The sequence below is a fragment of the Chrysochloris asiatica genome, unplaced genomic scaffold, assembly GCF_000296735.1.
Source record: "Chrysochloris asiatica unplaced genomic scaffold, ChrAsi1.0 scaffold00003, whole genome shotgun sequence".
NCBI classification, from domain to species: Eukaryota; Metazoa; Chordata; class Mammalia; order Afrosoricida; family Chrysochloridae; genus Chrysochloris; species Chrysochloris asiatica.
In genome coordinates this window covers 30,888,208-30,915,578 of record NW_006408521.1, presented here as the reverse complement: position 1 = coordinate 30,915,578, position 27,371 = coordinate 30,888,208, and the positions used below count along the sequence as shown (strand labels likewise).

At 49.1% G+C, this 27,371-nt stretch overlaps 1 protein-coding gene across 1 annotated transcript in view; it reads right to left on the bottom strand.

The window, feature by feature from the left end:
- NEURL1 (neuralized E3 ubiquitin protein ligase 1) overlaps window positions 1–27,371 on the bottom strand; it is a 78,114-nt gene that overhangs the window by 15,598 nt on the left and 35,145 nt on the right. The window contains exons 2-3 of the mRNA XM_006831314.1: window positions 7,943–8,184; window positions 7,244–7,565 (exon numbers count right to left, since the gene is read on the bottom strand). Coding sequence (XP_006831377.1) covers window positions 7,244–7,565; window positions 7,943–8,184 — 564 coding nt within the window. The remainder of the gene's footprint in view (window positions 1–7,243; window positions 7,566–7,942; window positions 8,185–27,371) is intronic.

Sequence of the window (27,371 nt, the reverse complement as noted above, 5' to 3'; positions counted from 1 at the left end):
AAACTACCAGCTGTTCCATGGGAGAAAAATGAGGCTTTCTGCTCCCATAAAGATTTACAGCCTCGGAAACCCTGTACAGGGTCACTATGAGTCAGAACCAACTTCACGGCACATAACCACCACCACCATATACATATGAATGCTTTTGTCCAACAGAATCAACAGCTATTAAAGTCTAAAAAACGGGCCTGGCGTCCACCTGTCCCAACTCTGCATTTCTCAGCTGCCTCACAGAGGCCTCTGTGGAACCCCAGTGGTCTAAGGAACCAAGCTGGAGAAACACAGACTTAGTTCCAAGAACTAATTTCAATTGCATGGCTTTTACTGACATTCCGAAGCAAGAATTTTGTTTACAGGCTCCCTCTTCTAGTTGTAGGGCTGGCTTTTGTGGGGGGGGAGGGGGTCCTTTTGGGTGGTGTTTTTTAAATTAGGTACTCTTTTACATTTAAAGACAACAGCCTTTCCCATTTGTAAAGCACTTCTGCATAACGGTAAGTCCTGTAAACGTCCTATGAGGTATAAGTGGAGCAGGTACACATATGCCCACAAACAGATGAGGTCTTGACACAAAGAAGTTGAGAAACTTGCCCAAAGTTAGCAAGTGGCCTAGTCAAGTCCTGATTCCATCAGGTCTCCTATTTCTGACAAGAACCTATTCCTTCCCTACATATACACACTCCCCAATCTGGGGTCTCCAGGTCCCCAGAAATGTGCCTGAAATCAAAGAGATACTAAGCAGAACCATACAAAATTGCCTTTTAGGTGAATTAAAAACAGTCCAGTGTCAGCAATTTCCACTTAAAATATTCATTCTGGTAGAAAATCCAAGTGCATCATGAACAATATGACTCAGGAGATGTCAGGGGAGCTATGAGGTAGGCAGACCCACCTTTGTCACTAACACTGTAGGCCCCCAACGGCCTCTCTGCTGCTCCAAACATTACTCCACAGGTGGGCTGATTCCTGGGTCCCTGCACTCTGGTTAGCTCTTCTCTTGGGGACATAGGAAGGCCACAGTCCCCACCCCTGGGGGCAGTGTGTCCAGACTTAATAGAGAAGCAAGATGGGCTCATATCTAGAGAAGCTGTGAGGCAATGTAGCCCAAACTCCTGGGTTCAAATTCCAGCTCTACCAACTACCAGCTATATGGCCTTGAGTAGGTTATCAAACTTCTCGGAGCTTCCATTTCTTTGTCTACACAGTGAGTACACCAGTAAATTTCCTTAGGGTTGATGCAAGGATCAAATGAAATCAAATGTATGGAAGCCTTGATTCAAGTTTGGGCATAGTAAATGCTCAGTAAATTGCAGAGAGGAATATATAAGTGATATTAGACTTCTGGTGTGGCACTGTAGGATCAGCACTAGACTGTGGCTATTCGAACCCACCAGCTGCTCCTCTGAAACCCTATACTGAGTAAGAACCGACTTGACGGCACTTAACAACTAAACAACATATATGATACAGAATCCTAATACATATAAAGAGAACTAAAGCTGTTTTCTTAAGGAGCAGGACAGTACATGATACAGAACCGCTGCTACCACTTAGAGCTCATTGGACGGGTCATCCAGGACAGGGGATGTCAGGAAAGGCTTCCTGGAGGAAGGTAGGGTTAATCTCAGGCCTTGATATTATTTGTAGAATTTGGGGTGAGCAGATAGGAAGTGACTGGAGGAGCTTCTCAAATAGAGGAACAGCAATTTTTTTTTAATTAAGAAGAAATGAAAATTGTCAAAGAATTAAAAATCATAAACAGAGAGCATCTTCAACTCTCTTCCCATCTCAGAAGCTTGGCTCAGGCTCCTTAAACTAATATTTGCCTCTCAGCCCCTGGCAGCCACAGCTAAGAATAAATATTGGCTTAGCCTGAAAAGCGGAAGCCCCAGATGGCAGTGTGGTCCTTGGCCAGGGACGATTCACACTGTCAATACCACCACGCTGGGGCACACGCTGGACAGGGGACCTGATGCAAGGGTCTTATCTCCATAGGGGCCCAGGCCCCTTGTAGCAGGGCAGCAGGGCTGGCCCAATGCCCCAGAGAGCCAGCCCAGTAGCATCCTGGTCCCCAGGAAGTGACCCAAACAGTCTCCAGACATGTCTTTCCTTAGTAGACTGTTGGGAGTATTTACCAAGACCTGGGAACCTGCATGTACGTAGGGACAGAGAGATGGGCAAAACAAGATGCATGGTTCCTCCCCTGGCTTCAGTTATGACTATTTTGATGTGTCAACAGGCATTTGCTCACTGATGGTAGGCCTAAATCAGCTGGAGCAATCTGAATTCTACACCTGGCCTGATTTCTGACCAACTGAGAGGATTTAAGCAATTTTCTGGGTCGCACATTTCTCTACTCACATTTTTCCACTATCCCTCTGATTGAAGAACTTGACAACACAGAAGCTTCCACAAATTTCCTATTCCTATGCCCCTCCACACCCTCTGTCCACAAGGCACCCACTGTTTTTCCACGCCATTCTCTCCTCTCTCCTTCCCTCCCATCCCAGGTGGTGTTGTGTGCCCAAATTCAGTTCATAGATAGCCTATGGGAGAGCAAAACGCCTATAGAGCTTCCTAGGCTGTAATCTTTAATCTTCCTAGGCTGTAATCAGCACTAACTGGACTGCTAGCAGCAAGGTCAGTGGTTCAAATCCACACGCCACTCCTCAAAAACCCTATGTCCCTATGAGTTGGAACCAACTCAACAACAATCCACGGGAGCAGATCACTAGGCCTTTTCTCCTATGCAGTGGCAGATGGCAAACTCCCACTTTTTCAGTCAGCAGTTGAGCACTTTAACCAGTACACCACCAGGACCCTCCTTCTGTACCTGCACAATAGGAAATTTGGTGGCACTGTGGGATAAGCGTTGGTCTGCTAAAGGAAAGGTAGGAGGTTCAAATTCACTAGCCGCTCCATGGGAGACAGACAGAAAGATGAGGCTGTCTAATCCTGTACAGATTTTGTCTCAGAAAGCCTCCATATAGGGTTGTTATGACTCAAAATGGGACGGTAGTGGGCTTGGGTTTTTCGTGCTTGCACACACCCCACCTATCCGCCCTAAAATGTTCCTCCACACACAGTCCATTATTTTCGCCTCCCTTGATCCTTGACTTAAGATCCATCTTCTATAGGAAGTCCTCCTGGATTGCTCCCCAGCTAAAACTCCCGAGTTTTATTCTGCAGTCTACACTTAATTGCAGAATTGGATGTAGGCCACTTCGCAGTGGTATATGGAATGCTCCCCAATGTAAACACTCCTTAAGGAGAGGGCCTGGGTTTCCAAGCTTTCGTCTCCCTGAACCCCTGCAAAGTTCCGAGGCCCTAGTGGGTGCTGCCGTCAGGCCCCACAACCCTTCTTCCTGAGCCAACATTTCTGAGAGAAGTAAAGAGACCTTGAAAAACTGGGATAGGAGCTTATCTCTACAAGTACTAATCACCCCATAAAACTTGTGTTTATTTGTTGCTGGCAAATCCTTCTTCCTGGAGGTAAGAAGCTGTTATTCTTGGAGACAGCAGCCCGGGCTTGGGTTAGCGCGTCCAAGGAAAGTGGGTGATGTGCTGAACTTCAGCATGTCAGCAGCCACAGAGAGCCCAGAAGACCTGAACCCGGGGCCATGTGTTAGGTCAAAGCAATAGGGTGGGCATGAGTACATAGGGTGCCAGCCAGGGAAAGACACCAGCCCCTGTCTCCTATTTAGGAAGATGGCTGATGGGTCCCTGGCCTGATGCTAGCCTCTATGGATCAGGTACTCCAACATGCCTCTGAGGGGCAGATAATAGACCAGGTAGGATTTGGAGGCCTTTGGCCAAGGTTCTAGACAAAGGCAGGAGGGCAGAAGGGTTGGCTCAGCAGGAAACCCCTAAAGATCAGACAATGATTTGGGGGAAAGGCTGGTCTAGCTTCAGGATCACCAAAACAGAAAGTATCATCTTCAGGATGGAAGGGAAGGAGTCACCACTACCTGCTTCCCAGAGCCATGGGGAGGAAAGGACCAGGGTGGAGAGAGAAGACCTCAAAGATACCGCTTTCTCTAGGTGAGACCACCGACAACAGAGAGTGTCAGGAGAGAGGCCAGTGAAGAGAAGAGGAAATTGGCCCGACTAGATAAAACAGCTGGGAGGATCCCAGAGGGCAGGGTCCGGGAATGAGGAGCTCAGCAAGCCCACCTCAGAAGAGATCTTGGCTGGACCTTTATTTGTTTTTAAAAAATCAAAAGATCAATTTAGGAAGAACAAAACGAAGAGACATTTTAATCTGCTAATTGAATTTAAGGATCATCATCAGTGTTTAAAACTGCCCAGGGATTATGGTGATTTACAGCTGGGACAAGAATCAGCTGGGGCCTTGGCTTTATTGGGTGTCCAAGGAGGAGCCTGCTGAGAAATCCAAAAGCAACTGAAAACACTGTAGGAAAATCCATTTATAGTCGTCAAACTGGGAGAATGGGACCAGGCCAGATCAGGTTGCCTGAGTTCTGACTCCCATTCTTCAAATTATTCTTCAGACCCCTGAAGGTTGGAAGCTTCCTCTCACCTGGAATGTTCTCCTTCATTCCCACACATCCAGACCCTCCTGGAACCTGGAGGCTCAGCCCAAGCCCCTCTTTGAAGATGACTTCCTGAATTATATTCTCCCTTGGTCTCCTCTGACCTCTTGCTTCCCTTAATGATGTAAGGGCAGCAGGAAAAGCAGTGTGTGGCGTTTAGAAAACCCAGTTGAAGTCTCAATTTTGCCACAACCTACATAGGCAAGCCAGATCTTCTATAAGCCTTAGTTTTCTCCCTGCCAAATAGGGATAAAAATCACTACCTCCCGAGGCCAGCTGCTGGAGGTTTGAATGAGATAGCTAAATGGAAACCATCTCTGGCACATGGCAGGGATCCTGCAACCACAGTCCTTAGCGATGTCTTGTCTTCTCTTGGGTTAGGACCTGATTGTGTCTTGAGTGTCTCCCTAATTTCCCAGAGAGTCTGGGACTGTCTGCGGGCAGGAATGGGTCTACCTCCACCCCTACCCACCCATACTTTCCTTCATGTAATGAATGAGTCATCCATCTCTGCAAATATCACTAAGCCTCTTCCACTGGCCAGGTACAAGATTCCATTCTGGAGAGGAACCAGGCTAGGTCAGACATAAACCCCTCCCTTAAAACCCTCACCAGACACAGGATAGACCAAGGCACAGTCAGTGCCTCAGAGCTGAGAATACAGATGCCAAGTGATGCGCATCAAGGAAGAAGAACAGAATTCTGCCTGGGGAGGCTTCAGGGAGGAGATGACTTTTGAGCTTGGCCTTGAAGTTTAGGGGACTAGCAAGAATGTTGTCCTTACCTTCTCCAAATCACCCAAGCTGAGCCCTGGGCCAAGTCATAGTGTTTACAACCACTTTACAGATGAGGACAGTTCAAGCTCAGAAAAAAAAGTGGCCATTCTTGGAGCTTAGACTTTAGTCTTGGGACCCCAGGTGACTTGAAATGTCAGCCTCTGAGGATACTTAAGCAGTGGAAACATGTCTGAGGCTAAGTGTTGCTCTTCACAAGAACCCTGGGAATATTACCATTACCCCCCATGTAACAGATGAGGAAATTGGAGTTCCAAAGGTAGTAGAAATGAGAAAGGATCTCACCTATGTCTGTCTATGGCCTGGGCATATAACCATTTCTGCCTGTGGCAGGTGCACCCAGCTCACAGAGGGAATGGGAAGTGGATAATCCTCCCCAGGCCAGGCTTCCTTCCCTGGGAGCTAAGACAGGTCACGGTCTGGTTTGGGACTCTTAACAGTGTGAATGTAAAAACACTTTTTGTGAGTTGGAAAACAAAAGGTTCACAAACTGTTAATAAAAACAGCCTCCTGGCATCTGGAACTCAACAAATAGAAAGGCTTCTGACAATTTTCTCCATTTCACTGGATTTTGTTTTTTTTCCTCTCAAATAACTGTGCTTTGAAAAGAAGAGCTTTACTGTTTCTAGGATCTAAACTCAGAAAAGAACAAAAGGTTTTCAGCCACCTCTGTGGAAGGGAGAGGGAACAGAAATCAAGAGATGGGAGAGACAAGATTAGCTGAGCATCTGTTTGGTACCCAGGACTATGCAGGGCACTTTATTCTCAATCTTTTTATTGCATTTAATCTTCCCATCAACCCATTTTATAGATGAAGAAGCTGAGGTTCCTGCAGGCACTGCATGGAGGCAGAGCCAGTTTACCAATAGGTCCATTTACACCCTGAGTTTATGTGTCCACATACATACTCACATATGTATACGTACTTGCTCAAATGCACAAGTCTGGCAAGGTGAGAAGAATCATGGACCAGAGGTCAAGAGACCCAGGTTCTAGTCCCAACTTAACCACCAGCTCTATATGATCCTGGGAAGTCTGAGCCTCTCTGAAGCCCCTTCCAGCCCTGGCATTTTATAGTCCCATGTGTGCTGTTTCCCCCTTACTCCCCCTCACTCCCCTCCAATGGGGAAGCCTGGAACCTCAGCAGGTAAGTCTGCCTTCTGACATTCCTCATGGCCCCCTAATGGAGGGTCCTCTCACTTCCCTAAAATAAACTCCTGTTGGAGGCCTGGGAGCCGCTGGAAGAGTCTTAGCCCCTCGCTCCTCACTTGGTGTTTTCTGCTCTCCCTTCCCGTCTTCTTTGCCCAACATTCCCAACATCCCTATGAAAAGCCCTAGGGTGGGGTTAGAGCACAACCTCGTGGGAAGCTGCAGAACTTAATTTAAGGGTTAAGAGTTCCTTCTGGAGTTGGACAGACTCAGGGCTGAGCCGTAGCTCTAGGGCTTACCTGCTGTGTCTCCTGCGGGCAGTGACTCAACCTCCCCCTAGCTTGCATCTCCCCTGTATGCACCCAGTAATGGCATCTACCTCCCAGGGTTGCTATGAGAATGGGCTCTATATGTTATGGTTGATGATGATGATGAATATTCATTACTTCCTGGAGCTGGGGGGTCCTCAAGGCTTCCAGTTAGGATTGTGAAGGTGGTACACCACTCCAGGGTGAGGAGGGCAGACATCTTGCCCAGGCCATGTGTCAGAGCTGTGGAGCTGGAGGAAGGATGAATTCTGTGTTCTGCAGTTCACACAAAGGCTCTCAGGGCTGCCTCTGTGTCTGCTGCTGGGGACAGTGGCCCTGGGGCTGCTACCAGTTGGTGATGGGACTGAGCAGCAGCAGACCACAACACCCGGAGACTGAGTGGTATGCTCTGAACCTGATGGGTCAGAGGGGTGGTACTCACCAAGCAGCTGGACACCCCGGGTGAGGCCGTAGACATCCACCAGGGCCCAGAGTGGGTCGGCTGTGCGGACCCCGTTGAAGAAGAGCATGGCAGCTGAGTCGTTGATACGATAGAAGACGCGTCCCTTCTTGTCCACCCAGAAGGCAATGATGTTGCCCTCATTGGCAAACTCCTCAGGCAGTGCCTTGGCCCAGAAGCCACTCTGGGACACCAGGTCAGGGCAGGCGTACTTGGGCAGCGAGTCAGGATGGATGCGGGATGGGTCCTTGCTTGTGAAGCCCAGCCGCAGGGCTCCACTCCAGCAGCACTGCTTCTTAATGATCTGGGCAGGTAGAGGGCTGGCTCAGGCAGTGTTGGGCCCCACCCCGCCTCTACAGCCCCATCAGTCAGAGCAAGGGGAGGGCAGTGGGCCCTTCTCTGCAGACCACCCTCAGGAAGGCTCCCAGCTCATCCACTAGTGGTGGGAGCTAGTGGGCTCACACGGCCATTCTACTCCCTGATTCCTTCTTGGCCACACAGGGAAGGTTGAGAAAGGAGTAGAAAAGAGTGAGTAATAGGGGGATGAGGGAAGAGCAGAAGCAAGGAGAGAGGAGAGAGAGGGGCAAAGTATAGTAATGGTAGTGACAGAAGGTAGTGCTGAGGGAGAAAGCTCAGAAGCCCAGGGGAAGGCAGTGATAGACCGCAGAGCAGAGGCCCCACCTTCAGTCGGACTTGCTCATAGATGAGGACCGGGCGGTTACTGAAGGTGATGGCATTGCAGAAGCTGGCCTGCCTCTTGACGGCCTTGTGGCTGAGGTCCATGAGGATCTGGGAGCCCTTGGTGTGTGGGTGGAAGAGCAATGGTGTGGTTGGCAGTCCCCCGCCAGCCAGCACCTGCGGGCAATGCTTCTGCTTGTGATGGCATCGGTGGGTGGTAACAGGGAAGGGGCCCCCGATGGAATCTGCAAAGAAACAAGCCAGTGTCAGAGAACGTGATGTATGCAAGAGCTGGGCCAGCGCTCTGTGGAGGATGGGGGAAGGCAGAGGCATAAGCAGAAGTTGCCCCACTGCTCATTGTCCCATCACTGCCACCCACCTCAACTGTCACCTTTTACCACCTTCCTTTTCTGCTACCATATGCTGTTATTTCCCACTTGACTGTCTACTATAGCATACTAAACACTAGTCTCCATCCTACTCTGTACCCAGCACCTTCATTTACCACCATCCTTTACATAGTACCTCCCAGAATCTCCATTTATCATCACCCTTCCCCCACCACTTCCCACCATCACCATCTACCACCACCCTTCACCCACCACCTCCTATCACCACCATCCACCATCACCCTTCCCCCACCACCTCCCACCATCACCATCTACCACCACCCTTCACCCACCACCTCCCATCACCACCATCTACCATCACCCTTCACCCACCACCTCCTATCACCACCATCTACCACCACCCTTCCCCCACCACCTCCCACCATCACCATCTACCACCATCTTTCACCCACCACCACCATCTACCACCGTCTTTCACCCACCACCTCCTATCACCACCATCTACCCTTCCCCCATCACCTCCTACAATCATCGATAACCACCATCCCATTCATCACCCATTACCTCATGGCATCATCAAAATATATCACCATTTACCACCATTATCCACCACTATTTACTGTCACTCACTACTGCCATCATTTAGTCATTCAACCAATATTCATTATATAGGTGTCTGCTGAATACTAGGCCCTGTCCTAGACACTGGGGAAACAGGCATGAAACATAAGTGGATCCTATTCTCAAACAGTGCTAATCATTCAGGAAGAGAGAGGAAGAAAGGGCAGAATCACACTACAAAATCCACCACAACTACGAGAATATTCATTCATTGTGAAGAATGGAACCATTGTTACCAAACAACTTATGTAGAAATTATTGAATGGGAACCTAAACTACTGTGCAAACCTTCACCTAAAACAGTAAAATTTGTGTTTTTAAAGACAGCAGGTCACTTCTCAGGAAGGTTTCCTGAAGGCAGTGGAGACAGTGGAGCCGGGCTAACAAGACTCCCTGTAGCGGGCACGATACCAGGAAAGTGGGTAGGGGAGTTTCTGCAGCATCAGCCCGAGGACTATGCTCTCCCTCCTCCTCTCCCAGGCTTCCTTCCTGCTGCAAACAGCCCATGGCCACACCATCTTGGACACAGGTGGACTTTGCTTCACCCAGTCTTTCTACCTGGAAACTCAGTTTGTCTCATGTACCCCAATCCTAGCTGGAGAGTCCTGGTGCTCCCTCTTCAGACAGCTCTACTCATTGCCATCAAGACGATTCGGACTCATGGCAACCCCATGCATGTCAGAGTAGAAACCTGTGCTCCATACGGTTTCCAATGCTGATTTTTCAGAAGTAGAGTCAGGTCTTTCTTCCAAGGTGCCTCTGGGACTCAAATCACAAACAATCAAGTGCAATTACCATTTGCAGCTTTTAAGGACTCCCCAGACACTTCTACTCTACCTCAAAGTGGGATTGAGTCCGAGTCTTGGATCAGGAGGAAGCACTTTATAAATGTATGCAGTTGGCATCCAGGCACCAGAGCACTGGATGGGGTAGTTGGGTGGCTTATATCTGTCACTAACTGTGTGACCTTGGGTATGTCACTTTCCCACTCTGGCACAATGGGTGGACTCTACCCATAAGGCATATCAACAGAACTGGTAGTATTCATACACATTGTCAAGGGCTGAGGGAGGTACTCACTCTTTCCCTAGGAAGGGAAGCCCCCAGCCCATCCTGTCATCTTGAGGAACAGAGACATGGAGTTTGGGAAGATGGGGCCCAGGAGCTAAGGAGTAGAAAGCCACAAAATATGACAGCTGCCTTCCAGGATGTTACAAATTTTGTCCCTGCAAAGCAGAGTTCAGTAGGCTGGGTCTGCCCAGAGGCCTTCCACTCCCTAAGGGGGTGAGGAGTTTCGGGAAGAAGACCAGAAGCGAGGGAGGGAGGAGAAAGGAAGGGAGGATCCTGGAAGCGAGCAGGCCCAGAGCCCTGACCAGCCTGTGTTTGCATCGGTTTGCACCCTTGCTTCCTCCTTCCCAGAAGGCCCCAGACACCATCTCCACAGTCCAGGATCAGTCAGACACCTGTCCATGGGCCTCCTGGACAGTTTACTGAGGGCCAGGCCCAATGGGTGGGTAAGGCATAAGGCAGTGTTAGTCTAGCTCTCACCAGGGAGCCAGGGATAGAGCTCCAGAGAGCCTTCCTGTTATGAGGATAGACATTGTTCAGAGGAAACCCAGACAATCTGGGAAGGTTCCCTGAAAGAAGCAATGAAGGTTGTTCCAGGGAAGGAAATGGTTGGAGCAAAGGGCACCAACTATAGAAGCTGTAGGATAAGCTCTGGACTGCTAACCACAAGGTCGGTGGTTCAAAACCACCAGCCAATCCTCAGAACCGACTCGAGGGCATTTCACAACAGCTACATAGAAGCCCTGAATAAAAAAGAAGCCCATCAGAGTTGGACCTACATCAGACATAGTTTGACTTTCACTTTCCAAAAAACACCTGCTGGGGAAATTAACACCACACACGTGTAGAGAAATGAAAGCAGAAAAGAAAAGGATGCTTCCTAGGCTAATGGATGACAAACTGTAATGCATCTCCTCGGAAACTCTGTACACGGTCGCTATGAGTTGGAACCAACTCCATGGCACTTAACAACAACTACTCAGCAATAAAAAGAATGAATCAAAATATAGATGAAATTCAAAATAAAGAGTGGGAGAAGGGGGTGGGGAGTAACAACCCATGGACCAACGGTTCTCTTCCAAACCCTTTCCTCTCCTTCCCACCCTGTGCCAAAACTCAAATTCTGGAAACTACAAACTAAGTTATCGTGATAAAAAGCAGGTCGGTGATTGCCTGGAGATGGTGGAGGACGGAGGAAGGACTGCAAAGGGACATGAGGAAATGTTTGGGGATGATGGATAAGTTTGTTCATTATCTTGATTGTGGTGGTAGTTTCATGAGGGTGTGCATATGTCAGAACTCATCAAAATATACACTTTAAATACGTGCCATTTACTGTGTATCAATTATGGCTCAATTAAGCAGATTTTCTTAAACCTGCTGGCTCCAGTAGCTGATGACAGACCCTCCTCTAAGATCCACCTTCCACAGCACTCATCCAGAACCCAAGGACCAACTGCAGGGCCTCAGCTCCCTTCAAAGACCCTCCTCTTCTTCCCAGCCCACTCCCATGACGAATCTGAGCCTCAGAGAGATTCAGTGACTTGCTCAAGGTTACACACCAGTGGGAAGAGAATCAACCCAAATCTAGAAAATCTGACTCTAGGGCCTGGGTCACTAGTCATTAAGCATTAATATGCAAGAAATTATGGGTTTGGGAAATTATAACGCACACTAAACAATAGCCATTACTGCCTTAGAGAGCAGTGAGTTTACGTTAAGGAGGGAGGAACAACTCAGAAGAGGTGTGTGAGAACGGTTGCAGAATTCAAAGAATGTCACTGAACTGTATGTGTAGAAACTGCTGGATTGGTGTATGTTTTGCTGTGTATATTCTTAACAATAACAACAAAATTTGATAAATCAAGTTTTTTAAAAAAAGGGAAAATATATAATCATTACTTATAAAATGTAGGAAAAAAGAAAAAAAAAAGTCATCCACATGCCACCTACAAGCAACTTACATCGCAGTAAGGAATACGTGGCATTTTACCGTCTCCACAACACACACATGTATGCCACCAAAACACACAAATGGAAACCGTGTTCTCAGGCCACAGGCATTGCTGGTGGGATGTAAGACGGTGCAGCCAATGTGAGGAATGGTTTGGCAGTTTCCTATAAACATATAGTATAAGCCAGAAATTCTACTCTTAGATAGAATTATTGAGCCAAGAGAAATAAAACCATATATTCACAGAGTGACCCAGACGCAAATCTAGCAGCATTATTCATAACTGCCAAAAACTAGAAACAACTAAAATGTCCTGTAAGTGGTGAATGGACAACAAAATGTGCTACATCCCACAATGAAACACTGCTATTGTTGTTAAGTGTTGTTGAGCTGGTTCCAACTAACAGTAACTTGTGTACAACAAAATTAAGCACTGCCCAGTCCTGCTGCAAAAATGTCAAAAAGCAAAGGTATCATTTTGAAGACTAAGGTGCTCCTGACCCAAGAAGCCATGGTGTTTTCAATCACCTCATATACATGTAAAAGTTGGACAATGAATAAGAAAGACCAGAGAAGAATTGATGCCTTTGAATCAGCTGTTGGTGTTGGTAAAGAATATTCAAAGTATCATGGATTGCCAGAAGGACACACAAATCTGTCTTGGAAGAAATACAACCAGAAGGGTCCTTGGAAGGATGGCAAGACTGAGTCTCATGTACTTTGGGCATGTTCATAGGAGTGACTAGTTCCTGGAAAAGGATATTATGATTGGTAAAGTAGATGGTCAGCAAAAAAGCACAAGACCCTCAACAAGATGGACTGACCCTGTGACTTCAACAAATAGGTTCACACAGCACAACAATTACAAAAATGAAGTACTCTTCAGGAGCAAAAAGGAACAAATTACTGATCCAAGTACATACAGCAACACGGATAAACCTCAAATGCATTCTACTCAGTGAAAGAAGTCAAGCGATGTTATGAGGCTAAGTCAAAAAGTATCACTAGTAGGGTTCCAGTTCATACATGCACTGATTATTCCAAACAAAACATGTTTAAACATGTTCCTGCCATCAGTGGATGGTTGCAGACAAGTTCTCTCAGTGATACACACTTGTCTGAGTCTCATTAGGATGTGGTGCCTTCAAAAAGAAAAGGTCAATCAAAGATCCAAGGGGATCTGCTAGGCTGGTTAAATTCAAGGCAGAGCAGCCAGTACAGGCTTTGGGGACCATGTTGTGGGATCCCAAAGGGATAGATTTTCTCAAATAACACAGGATGAGCTCAGGGGCTTATTATTAGAAAGAAGTTAGGTTTATTTTTTTTATCTTTATTGAAAGCTGCATTGGTGAGAAAAAGGCCAGGAAAGTTATGCCAAGGAATTTTTTTTCCATCACAACAATGCACCTGCTCATTCTTCAAGAGAAGCAAGGGTTGTCCTATGGGAATTTTTTTGGGAAACCTTACCCCATCCACTCTAAAGCCCTGATATCTTGTCCTTTCAGACATCTTTTTTGTTCCCCAAACTCCCAAAAACAATGAAAAGGAATACAATTTGAGTCCCTTGAGGATGCCAAAAGTGTAGTTTTGACATGGTATCTACCGTACAGTGCAGAATTCTTGGGGAAAGGGTTAGAGAGGTGGGGACATTGTCTTCAGACGGGTCTAGTCCTAGATGGAGGAGAGGTTGAGAAACAACAGCTTCACATTTTGATATATTTGTATAATAAAGGTTTCTATGATTTTATAGCAGAAAGTCGTTTTTTGACTTACTCTCGTATATTCTGTGTGATTCCATTTGTACGACAGTCTGGGAAAGGCAAAACTACAGAGACAGGAAGATCAGTAGCCTCCAGGGGCTTGGGAAGAAGGAAGCAAACCTGACTACAGAGAGGCAAGCAGGAACTTGCAGGGTGCTAGAAGTGTTCTGTGTTTTGACTGTGGTGGAAGATCCACAATTTATGTTGTTGTTGTTGTTGTTAGCTGCTGTCGTTCTCCACCCCAGTGTCGGGTCACCCAATAAGCAAGGTAAGTGGTGGCCATGTATGAGGTGCAGTAGCCAGGAGTTGAAGCTGGGTCTCCCACAGGGGAGCTGAGAACTCTATCACTGAGACACAGCATCTCATGCTAGAAACTCATCTTCTCCTGAGTACAAGATGGCAGACTCCGTGGGGAAAGAATGTGTGCAGGAAGGGCTAAGGGAGCAGCTGGAGCAAAGGGGCTTAAGATGCTGAACCTGTGGGTTGCACAACTTCTCCACCAGTGGCAGATGGTGCCATGCCACCTGGCTCCCTGCAGAGCTCCCAGGGAGGGTGGTCCTTAATGACAGCTTTACAGCTTCCCAGGTGCCACAGTGGGGGCACCTCCCCTTAAGCCAGGCTGCTGCTGACACAATGGAAATTCCCCCCACGGCCCTGGGTACTTATGAGCCGCCAGACACAAGCCTGGCCAGTCCTCAGGGTGACCCTCAGCTGGATCACATTCCTGCCTCTCAGCAGGGTCCCTGAGGAGATGCCCAGACACCAGTTGCCTCCAGAGTGACCTCCCCACTGTCCCACTAAGAAACTCTGCCGTAGAGTTCCAGAATGGGCTCAGAAGGGCTTAATGGGCATCATCTTACTGCACTCCCCCAATGCCCCCGAAAGAGACCCCCAAAAGTTAAATTGTATACTGAAGTCACTCCAACAGAATGAAAAGCCCAGATCTGAACCCGGGCCTGGCTGCCTCCAACCCAACACCTAGTTTGCCATGCCATAGGTTCAAATCCTGGCTCTGTCACTAACTGTGAGTTTCAATATCCTCATCCAGGGTTTCTTGTTAAGATTAAATGAGATCGCGTATGTAAAGGTTAATATGTGGCTGTTTTTGTTATTATTACTCCTGACATCATTCCGTGCTTTTCTACCTCCACATCTTTCTCAAGCTATTTCTTCGGACCTCTCTGTCCCGCCCACATCTCTCCAAATCCCACCCATATTTCAAGGTTCAGTAGAACTTCATTGTGCTCAGGAAGCCTTCGTGGGGCTCCTCAGCCCTCTGGGTCCCCTTGTTCTGACCCCAAGTCCTGAATGCCAGAGCTGATATCATCATTTTCATCTCCTATGGGATGGAGTAATGATATAGCAAGAATAGGAGCTCTGAAGGCAGGATGCCCTGTTTTCAAACCCTGATCTGCTGTGTGATGCTGGAAAAGTTGTCTCACCTCTCTGGACCTCACTTTCCTTCTTTGTTAATCAGGAATAGCTGCCCTGCCTACCTCTCAGGGTTGTTGTGAGGATTCAGTGAGTTCAGCGATATGTAAAAATTCTGCAAACTGGAACACCTGGTTTCAACATAAGGCTTATTATTTTCTTATTATTAATAAAAGCAACACCACCACCACCACCACCACAGAAAATGATCAGCTCATCCAATCAACACAGAAGGAGGCTGGACATGTCTGTCTTTTCTGATCCCAAATAACCTAATCCCAGATTAGCAGGAGGGCCCTGATGTGGGCTTGCTCATATGCATTAACTGAACAGGGGCCCTCTGGGGAAAGAATAAGGGAAGGGAAAGGTGGAGGGAGGACAGTTTTGGCAGTGGTAGGGACAACAACAGAAATGAACTTTCCAGGGTTCCTTGAAGCCCCTCACCCCCATCTTTCTCTTGCTTCCAGGCCTTTTCTTTCTTCTTTCCATCTAGGTGTCTGCCTTCCTCTCATTTATCCTCCAGATAATAATTTAAAACTCACTTTCTCCCAGAAGTCTCTCTGAAGCCCTCTGTAGACCTTCAAGTTGCCCTGCAACCCTGCAACAGAGCATCCATGGGGGCAGGGGGCAGGCAGCCATTCTCAATCTGACTGGGCCCAGAATCGAGCTCAGATGCCCCGAGGCATCCGTAGCGCTGCATGTATTTATTCCTCAGCTAGAGTATGGTGCTGGTGTACACTATCTATGTGAGAAGTGAGAAAACCTTCACTGTGATATTTTCTGTGTTCACAGCAGGGAAAGGCTGAAAGGTTCTTCAAATCTGTCTGTCTCCCTGATGGACTGTAAACCCCCTGAGGACAGAGAGCAGGTCATCTTTGTTTCTGTGGTTTCCCCCAGTGCCTAGCTAAGAGCACAGAGCTCAATGTAGATTGGAAGAAGAAGTGCAATGTTCCATTCTTCAATCTACTGATAAGTTGGCACTTTGTGCCCTCTCTGTGTTCTGTGGAGAAATCAGAAAAAAAGAGGACAAAAGGAAACAGCTTCCTTCACTACCCCAGGTCCAAGATCCTGCCCTAGGACAGCCCTGCCTGCTCAACAGTCCCGCTGCATGCAAGCGAAAAGAAGGGGGAAAGGAAGGCCCTGAAGACTAATTCTGTGTGCATCAGACACTACACCAGACACCTTTCAGATACTATCTCAACTCACCTTCCCAACACCCTGAAAGGATGGCTCCACCGACCCCTCACCTCCTGGGCCCCATGCCTTTGTGTAATCCTCTCCCATTTGAATGTGAACTGGATCTAGTAACTAGCTTCTAATGAAATGGGATGTCACTTCTAAGACTGGGTTTCAAATGACTGCAGCTTCCATCTTACTCTATCTCTTGCTCTCTCCTGTATTTGCTCTCTCCTGGATTGCTCCCTCTGGGAGAAGCCAAGTGCCAGGTTGTAAGGCAGTCCCATGGAGAAGCCTATGTGTGAGGGACCAACACCTGCCATGAACCACATGAGTAAGCAGGATATGGATTCCCTCCAGTTGAGCCTTCAGATGAGACCACAGCCCCAGCCAATAACTTGCAACCTCATGAGACGCTGAGTCAGAGGCACCAAGCTAGACTGTAGTCCAATTCTTGACCCACAGAAACTGTGAGGTGACACATGCTTCTTTGTTTTAAGCCATTAAATGTCTGATAATTTGTTATAACAAACACAGTATCAATGGCTCCACTGGACAGATAAAAAAAACAAAGGCTCTTAGAGGTGAGTGACTTACCCAAGGTCACACAACTGATAAGCAGCAGATCTGGGTTCTAAACAGATCGATCTCACTGCACAACCCTCCCCAGTGGGCCCCAGCTAGGTAGCCAGCTTGCTCTCCCCTAACCAGCCCTCCACTCCCTTCTGGTCAGTTTCTTAGGTCCTCTGCAGCCCCCCTGCATATCCCTGGGTTGTTTTTGTCCTGGGTTAGGGGTCATGTTAGGACCCTGCCATCACCCGCAGAGTGCTCAGGATTTCCTGATGATAAGTTGGGCAAGATAGAGTGGTGGGGGTAATGCAGGATGGGCATCTTCAGAGTCAAGTAAATCTCCAATCAAGCCTCCTGCTCTCACTCATGCTGCAACCTCCCAATCTCTGATATTTCCTGGAGCCAGATGTGCACACAGCTGTGCCTTGCAACATCCTTTCTGCTGGGAGAGGGACCGGCTCCTCCTCCTCCCTTCTATCTGCCCCACCCCAAGATTCCAAAAGGGGATTCCAGAGATAGCTATTCTGGGATCAGCTCCTGTCCCTGTCCTCCCACACCTTCCTGAAAGCCCCTCGGGCCTGGGAATAAAGGGGAACCCAGCCAAGCTGTCACACGGAGCCATCACACACCACCTGGCACAAATCCACACTCACCCATGGGTACACACATGCACATCCACCCTGATGAAGGATACAAGCACCCAGGAATATGTAGTCCTACGGCCCAGCCATGGCTAGTGGGGGCAGAGGATAAAAGTGCGGTACTTGGAGGCAACCAGAGACATGAATGTGTGCAAAGACGCCAGCACACACACACCTGGAGAAAGCTGCATGGAAACATCCAGAAAAGCATACCCCGATCCCAGAGTACCTGGTGCATCATCCTTGACACCCACTGACTCACTTACTCCTTCAGAATAAGTCCAATTTACGGAAGTGGACAGGAAGACTCAGACAGATGTAGGGACTGACTCAACATCATACAGGATATCAACTCCCACCAAGAACACCCACCTCCCCTTCCGTTTGCTCTCCAAGCCTTCCCTGGCCTCAGTGTCCAGCTCAAGTCTCAACAGATATCTCCATGCCACCTGGCCCCTCAATCCGCCTTCAACTCCAACTGTCACATGAACCAGCCAGACATGAGCCTGTACCCCACATTCTACCCTCTACCAGTTCACCAAGCACCTACTGGATGCCCATGTGTGCCATGAATACAGAGATGAATCAACCTGACCCGCCCACCCAGAACCCACAGGCTTCTGTGGGTGTGTACACCATCAATTCACCATCAATTCACAGACCATCTCCCAGCCTTCAGCATTGCAGCCAGGAGATAAGCAGTTCCCTTGGGGTTAATCCCGGGTCCCATGAGCCCACATGCTGCCTCCACCTCTTCTACCTAATTGAGAATCAGGAACCCAGAAGCAGAAGTAGAGTGTCTGTGTGGAAGCGACAAGGCCTAGCTTCCCCTCTGGGTGGCGGCTCAGTCAGCCACTTCTCACTCTCTCAGATCCCTGCACACCACATCTTCAATTTTAGGGTTTGTTAAGTCCAGGGACCAACCTGGGGGGACCATATGTCTCTACTCCTATGTCTGGTACATATGTGTATGTCATCCACACACAACCCTCAGTGACTAGAAGGAGCACTGCTTGAGAGGAGGGGTTAAGAGTGTCGACCCCACCCCTCCGCCCCACCATCCCACCCAAAAGACTGGGAACAGCTCTGGAAAACTGCTAGATGAAAGAGATCAAGCATGTAACTGTTGAAATCTTTTTCCAAATGGGAATTAATGTCTCCCATCAGTTCCCTGCCAGGCTAGTCCCAGAGGAGCCCAGCTCCTCACCACCAGCTCCACTGCACACATACTACAGGTGGAGAAACAGAGTCATCACAAAATAACAAGGACACAGAGGGCCTCAGAGGTGGGTGCTCACACACAGAAACCCAGACACAACACAGTCCCTTAAATGCAGATAGGTACACACCACACAGGTACACAGATGGAGAGCTCTACATAGGCACACAACCACTACACCACAGAAGCACAGAGAATCAAAACACGTCTGCAAACACACACTGGATCAACACGCACTTGGAGTCCTGGGTCAGCCGCTGTTACCTTCTCCTGGCCTCTCACAGTAGCTCACCAATCCAATGCCAAGGCCCTGCACCTCCCACTACACCCACCCTCACCACCATGAGTCGGCAAGCAGAGCAGCCAGCGTGCACTGATCTTGTGGGAACTAGTACATGTGGATGTGGTGTGGGGTTCTGGCTGTGGGACTATGTGGGCACAGATGCCCACCTCTCCACAACCCTCAATTCCCACTTTCTGTTGAAGGCAGGTTAAGGAGAGCCGCTCAGGGTCAGCTTCACAGAGACTAGTCTGAAAAGATGGGGAAGCCAAGATGGCATATTTGATTATTCACCAATCAAATACCCAGCCTGGAGGGCCAATTCCTGGAGTCCTCATTGACCTTAAACTAGCCTCCTATGGGTGTGGCAGACATGGCCTTAGCCTCAGGATGCCTTCCCAGGCCTTCTTGATTTTCCTATGTGAACCCATCATCTTGTTTAATCTTCACAGCGTCCTATGAAAGGGTAGGGTGACTAGCACCACTGACAGATGAGAAAATTGAGGCTCAGGAAGACGCGTGTCATAATTACAGCAAAGAAGGAAGCACGACCAGGACCTGAACCCACATCTATCCACTCCAGAGCATGAACTCTTGACGGCCATCTGCCAGTAGGCTCAGGGTCCTCAGCACCTAGGAAGCCCATGCTCTAAGGCAGACAGCGGCAGTGTGTTGTGTCCTGAGCCCACTCTGAGGGCCTCTCTGTCCTTCCCAGGCCACGGACTTCCAAGTCTGACTCCAGTGGAAAATGCCAGTCTGCTCCAGACCCTCTGGCAACAGGGCCCGCTGTGGCCAACAAGCCTTGCAAAGAGCTCCCGCCCCACAGACAGCAGGGCCAGGCTCAGGTTAGCACAACTCGAGCCTCAGGCCAAGGCCTGAGCCACTGGCACTGCCCTGGCCTGGCTCCGGATTATGTGTCTTCCAGGGCCTTCCATCTGTCACATAGCCCTCCAGGCCCAGGATGAAATTCATTTCCTTTTAAGAGAGCCAATGATTTGCCTTTCCCATGTTTCATTCTCTGCCTTTTTCGTTTTTAATTAGACATTACTCTCCCAAAGTCCAGAGCCTGGAAGAAGACGCCACCTGCCCATCAGGCCCAGTCGCGGTTCTGACCAGCTCTTCTACCTTCCTTCCTGGGTGTCTCCCCAATGCCCTGCCTACAGGGTTCAGCAGATGGCGGCTACCCCATCTCCTAATACCCAGCCCAGTAGGGGGGAGGGGATTTGCGGGAGTGTGACAGGGACTCCCCAAGGTCAGTCCATGCTGTCTGGCACCAGCCAATTTGTAAAGGAACCCAGCTTCTAGAACCCAGTGATGCCAAAACAAGTCTCCAGGAAGGCTTCCCCTTCTGGGTCTGGTACCACAACATCAGCCATGTTGCTACCAAAACATGCCTCACATATGCAGGGTGGGGCCCAGCTACAGTTGGACAGGCCCATGAACAGCAGGGGCCTCAAGGGAGCCTCACAGATATACACACCCCTCCCCAAGCTTAGACTTTCTCTCCTTCCTTGTGGGATAAACCGCACCCCCCAGTTCCCCCACCCCCGCCCCAACAAGACACAGAAGCAAACAAGACCATGGCACTAGAGTTAGGATGGAGAGGGGACAGGAGCTGGGACAAGCAAGTGCCTTGCAAATGGGAGGGACCCTTCACCTGGCTGCTGCTCATCTGTCTGACACCAGCCCCAGGGGTCAGATGTTTCGGGCCTCCCAGGCAGAGCACACACTTTGAGAACTGAAGTCAGACAATTCAAGGATCCTCACTTGCACACTCATGTGTTAAGCTCAAATCAGCACAGCTCCACGCCCATACACACCTCCAACACACACTCACAGCACACACAAGCATGCACGTGCACACACGTGAATGCCCGCTGATCTCCCGCAGCTCCATCACGGAACACAGCTCTGATCTCCCTCCCTGTGCTCAGAGACAGGTTCCCATCCTCTAACTGCTTGTCCTCAGCCAGGGGACAGGCGATACAAACACCCAAAACATCTCATCCCAGCACCCCAGAAAGGTAAGAGGAGAAGGAGTCTTCTTGGGGAGACTCAGCTGCCTGACCTCCCACAACTGTCAGGGACAGTTCTCCTTGCTTGCTCTCCCATTCCCATGCCACCGCCCAAAGGCATCCCACAGCCCGAAGCTTGCAAGAAGTGCGGAGGTGGAGGGGATGGGCATGTCCTGTCCGCCCCAGCCTCCCTAGGTGGTCCCGGGCTTGAGCGTGCGGAGGAGACAGACCCCAGGCATCCACTGAGGCCTTACCGTGGAGGGTGCTCCGGGTGATCTGTCCCCCCATCGCAGGCAGCGTGGCCACCTCTGTTAAGCCGGCCAGCCTCGTCACCCAGCCGCCTTGGCGTCCAGCTCCCCTCTTCTTCCCCCACGGCCCGAGGCCGGCATGGCAGCGCCAAGCCGCGGCCCCTCCCGCGCCCCCACGCGCTCCGCCCGCGAGGCGGCCCCACAAGCACGCACGCCCCTCCGGCCCGCCGTCTCCCAGCTTCCACCCACTCCTCGAGCCTCCCCCAGTTCCCTGCCGCTGGTACAGGCGAGGGGATCTGTCATGTTTATTTACATAAGGAGGAGGAGACTGGAGGCTTCCTGAAATAGCCAGCTCCAGAAAGTGCTGTTGATGCCCCAGCCCCAGCACACACACACAGAGACACACAGACACACAGACAGACTTCGGTATTGCCCACCACACACCTCATCCCTGGTGCACACACAAACATGGATAGAGTAGTACACGTCCAGGCATATACATAGTCATTCCTCACGTGCCTTATTGCACCTAATAATGCCCAGACCCTAGATGAGGCAGGGAGGATTCCGGGCACTGGTCCTGCCCACCAGGGCTGTATAATCCACCTAGTGTGCCCACCAGGGCTGTATAATCCAGCTAGTGGAGCTAACAGAGTGCTCACGCAGTTTCTACCTTCTTCCAGGCACCTTTCCAAGTGCTTTGCATGTATTAACTCCTTTGGTCCTCACAAGCTGAAAAGTGAGGACCCCACCACTGATAATTATCAATGTTACTGCTGTTGTTAAGTGCCGTCAAGTCAGTTCTGACTCTTAGCAATCTCGTATAGTAGGGGTGAGGAATCTTTTTTCTGCCAAGGGCCATATGGATATTTATAACATCATTTGCGGGCCATACAAAATTATTAGCTTAAAAATTAGCCTGCTATATTTGGTCAAACATTTAATTAATTCACCCCCAATGTAATAAGGAGCTCTGGTAGCATAGTGGTTACGAGTGGGGCTGCTAAACTCAAGGTCAGTAGTTTGAAATGACCAGCCATCCTATGGGAGAAAGATGAGGCTTTTTGCTCCCATAAAGATGTGCAGCCTCAGAAACCATATGCAGGGTGGGTAAGAGTCAGAACCGACTCCACGGCATACCACCAATGTAATAGCTGGACCTGCGGTTGCCTTGACAGGGCCAGACCAGATGATTTTGCACTGCTAACCTCAAGGTCAGCAGTTCGAAACTACCAGCCGTTCCGCGGGAGAAAGATGAGGCTTTCTGCTCCTCTAAAGATTTACAGCCTCGGAAACTCTGTGCAGGGTCACTATGAGTTGGAACCGACTCCACCGTACTTAACAACAACAACAATACAGCCTGTTGACTGGACATTCCCCACCCCTGCTGTATAGGGTTTCTGAGGCTATAAATGTTTGTGGGAGCAAAAAGCCTCATCTTTTTCTTGCAAAGCAGCTGGTATGCTTGAACCTCCACCCTGTGGTTAATGGTCCTGAGTTGATCCTAGAGAGCTACCACGCTCCCTGGTTTTATCGATAGGTGTCATTGTTATTATCTTGCAGATGAAAAAATGGAGATACAAAGAGATGGCAGGGCTGGATGGAACATGAACCCAGGCAGTCTGGCCCCAGAATCCATGATTTATCCCCCACATCAAACTGTCACTTTAATCATACCCATGCAATCACACACTGATGATACCGTGTCATCTGCATACACACAAACACAGCCACCCTCATACACACTCAGCCACCTACCACACACACACCTGGTGATGTTCACTCTAGAGAAGTTTTGAATGTGGGACCTGGTACCCCACACTCAGGAGAAAAGGAAAGGTGCATACAGAGAGAGAAGGGGCAGATGGGGCCGGCTGACCCCACTAACCCTAAACAGGTGTGCTGAGAGCCCAAATCACAAGAGAGGTGATCCCATGGAATGCTCCCTGTGTACCAAGCACTGTGCCAGCACTACCTAATATATAGCCTGTGTGGGAGGAGCTGCTATTATACCCATTTGACAGAAAAGAAAGTGGAGGCTCTGAGAGGCTAAGGAACTTGCCTGAGGTTACCCAGCAGGTCAGGGGCAGAGCCAGGTTGGTCAGTCGCAGGCTCTCCTCAGGACAGCTTCCTCCTGCCAAGTCCTGACCCTGGTCCTGCTCTCAACCCTTTTCTTCAGTACCAAGGAGCAGGGTTCTGAAAGGTCTGGGTGAGCAGGAAACCAGTGGAGGGTGGGAGAGGTGGAGGCGGGAAAGGATCCATGGAAAAGGAGGGTAGGATAAGTACTGGAGCACAAGGTTAGTTTGAACCGAAAGGTCAGCGGTTCAAACTCACCAGCCACTCCTTGGAAACCCTACACAGAGTCAAAATGAATCATAACTGATTCAATGGCAAATAACAACAATAAGCCCCCTGTCAGATGGTCTCAGAGGCCTGGGGTACTGCGTGGGACTCTTCTGGGCCCTGAGCCCTCAGCTGCATATGCCTGGGGGTGGGGCTTGCTGAAGGGGAGAGACATTAGAATCCTGGTGTGGAGCCACAGGATTAAGTACTTGACCTAAAGGTCGGTTTGAACTGCAAGATTGGTGGTTCAAACTCACCAGCTGCTCCATGGAAACCCTATACAGAATGGACTCGAAGGCACACAACAACAACAGGGTCAGAGGGCTATACAGCCCTGGGTGAGCCAGAGGCAGACCCAGCATGCTAATCTTCTGCCCCAACCAGAGGTGTGCTTGAGAGGCTGGGCCACCTGCTTCCACATAAGGCCGCCTCCTTTCCTGACTCCATACCTGACTATGCACAATCCCCTCTACAGATTACAAGCATACTCCCTAGCACACACACCTGCTTCACCTCCAGAAAGCCAAGTCAGTATGACAGAGAAGAAAAAACCCAAACTCCTTTTGTAGGCTAAACACCATACTAACAGCAAACAATTACAAGGTCTTACTGAGTGCCAAAGGGGCTCTGGTAGCGTAGTGGTTACAAGTCAGGCTGATAACCTCAAGGTCAGCAGTTCGAAACTACCAGCTGCTCCGCAGGAGAAAGATGAGGCTTTCTGTTCCCATAAAGATTTACAGCCTCGGAAACCCTATACAGGGTCACTGATTCAGAAACAATTCCATGACACATCACCACCACCATTGAGTACCAAGCGCTTTTTCAAGCATGGTATACATATTAATGTATTCAATCCAAAGAGATAGGTTATATTGTGATGCCCACTTTACAGATGAGGAGACTGAGGGAAAACAAACAAACAAACAAAAAAGCTGCCCTGGGGGCTGTTCCTACAGCAGCAGGGTTACCCCCTTATCCTACCTACCTTTTAACACACTTGGCAGGACCTCATCTCCACCTTCACCTCCACACACAGCCAACCTGCTCTTCCCATGTCCTAGCATCCATATACGAGTCTCTTTCTCACCTTTCTTTCTGCCTTCTTCCCACTTGGATGTCTCCTTTAGTCCATGCAGCACTGGGTCCACCTCTTCCGAGAAGCCTCATGGTGCCCCAGATACAGACGGAGTCTCCCCTTTTGGAGTTTGTCTCTCCTCTGTACCCCTGAGTCACATTTCTCCCTAACCTTGTGTTACTCTACTCTCCAGAGATAGCTGTGGACTTTTCCTGAGTGCATCTCAACAAATCAATCCAACTCAACCAACATATACTGAGCACCTACTATGTGCCCGTCACTAAGCTACGTACTGAGAATGCAAAGGTGATCAACACTAGGTAGGCCCTGGCTCCCATCACTACGGAACTGATGATTGCAATCCTAGAAAAGTGAACTGAAAAGAAGGAGCAAGGTTCTGAGGACTCAGAACAGGTTTTTCTGAGACGCAATGGTGACGGCAAGATCAGAAAAGTAAGTAGGCACTTACAGATGTTGTGGGGGAAGAGTGTGTCAGCCTGCCAGAACAGCATGGGCAAAGACCCTGTGACTGGAAAAGCAAGAGAAGCAAGATTGGCATGGTTGGGGCAGAGCGACCAAGGAGAAGCCTGACAAACCAAGGTGGGTCAGGACCATACCAAGAGGGTCTCAAAGAGCCATAGGGAACCCTGCAGCAGATATCAGCTAAGAGGCAACAAGACCAGGTGTGCATTTCAGAAAGGTCACTCTGCCATGCAGTGTGGAGACTGCCTTGGAGGAGGCAAGAGGTGCCAGGGGAGAAAGTGGTGGCATCCTGGAGGCTGTGCTTGTTTCTGACTTGGCTCTGCACTCCTCATGCCCAGCATTGTGCCTCCACAAAGCCGGCACCCAGAAAAGTTCTGACTTATAGAGCTGAACTCTTGTAATTTTCCAGAGACAGGATTGTGAGAAAGTAGCCAAGCAGGGATGGGGCTGGGCAGGCTTAGTGACCCAGAGTCCCTCACTCTGGTCACTTGAGAACTGGGAGGTGGCTTGGACCAGGTCCTGGGCCTTCACAGCACCACTGTCTGAAAGGGTTTTCCCACACATCACTTCGCCAATTTAAATAGGAAGCAGTAGTGTCCTGTATATGAAGATTCCCTCCCCCACCACTTCCCCAGAGCTGTGGCTAGAGCCTCTAGAAGGAGGCAGGCTTGTGAGACGGCAGCCTGAGCTGCATCCCTTCTCTGTTTCATTCATTGGGGCATCACTCAAAATTTCATTCGGCAAAAGGAGTCTGTCACTAAAATGGGTTAGAAGTCATTGACTTACATCATTCAATCATTCGCTGAGCTATAATTGGTAGACTAGACCCATCGTCTACCCTTCAGAAGCCAATGGTGTAATGGGGAGATGGACAAGGAAACTGGCCATTCCAGATTCCCACAGGAGCCTGCTGAGATCAAGGAATAAAGTTCTTTTTGACTCTGGCTAAATCATCTCTGTGTCTTTTTCTGTCACCACAGAAATCTATAAGAAAATCTACAAAAGGGTCCCCTTATTGTCACCATTTACTGAATACTTGCCATGTGCCAGTCACTGTACTAAATATTTCACATGCATAAATCAAGTCCCCACTGTAACCCTTTAGGAATTATGATCATCCCCATTTTGTAGGCTGTAAAAATGAGGCTCAGAGGTTTGTTATCTGCCCAATGTTATACTGAAGGGAAGATGAGAGCTGGGGTTCAAACTCAGACCTGCCTGACATCAAAACACATGCTCAATTCAGAAAAGGTCAAAGGGCAGGGGATCCTCTTGTCTGGGGAACAAAAGACAAGGGGACAATGAACTTTACCCTTAAAGAATTGGGAGGGTTTTGTGTGAAGGCAATGTAGACTTGTTTCCCAGTGGAAAGATGGTGGCATCCCCTGATAAAGTGTATGTGGATAGGCATAAACTGGACTTCCTGTCCAACTATAGGTGGCCAAGACTAGAGATGTTATCCTTGAAACTTGGAGAAACCAGAGCCTCTGGGTGGAGGCTGTAATATCCCAAAATCTGCAGAAAAGAAAAATAATAAAATGAATATGGTACCCTTGGGGAGTTCCTGGGACTGACAGAATTCTAGCCAGACTTCAGAGAGAAACCCTTTCCCTGCCTAGCTAACCCCTGGCTGCACCTGCCCTCTAGCCTCACTAGGGGAAATTTTTCTCCTTGGCTTTCTAAATCTATTCAGCTCCCAAGACCCTCACCACCAGAGTCCTCCTCCTTCTCCTGACATTTCCCTATTTCTGGACCCCTTTCTACCAGCTTCTTGTCCATCTTGGGCACCATCTTGGTTTCCATGCTGGGCTACGTAGCTCAACCCTTTCCTCACCAAGTCCTTTCTCATCTATGTCCCTTAAGGTCTATCCCCAGGACACCCTCATCCCAAGGGTGAAACCTGCCCTCTCAGAACCTAAAGTCTAAGGCAGACTCAGAAACTTCAGAGGAAACAAACAAACAAAACAGAACAAATTCACCGGTCAATGGAAACCATCAGAATCTCAGATTCTAAACTCTCTGAAGAGAAGGACTAGTCTCTGCCTTCAGGCAGGCAAAGGAGAATCATACCCATTTTACAGATGTAGCAAAAGAGGCCTAGTAAGGAGAACAAACAAGATGGTGGATTGGTGGAAGTGCAGTAAAGGAGCTCCCCCAACAACAACACAGAATACCTGACCAAGCAGGCTCAGGGGATG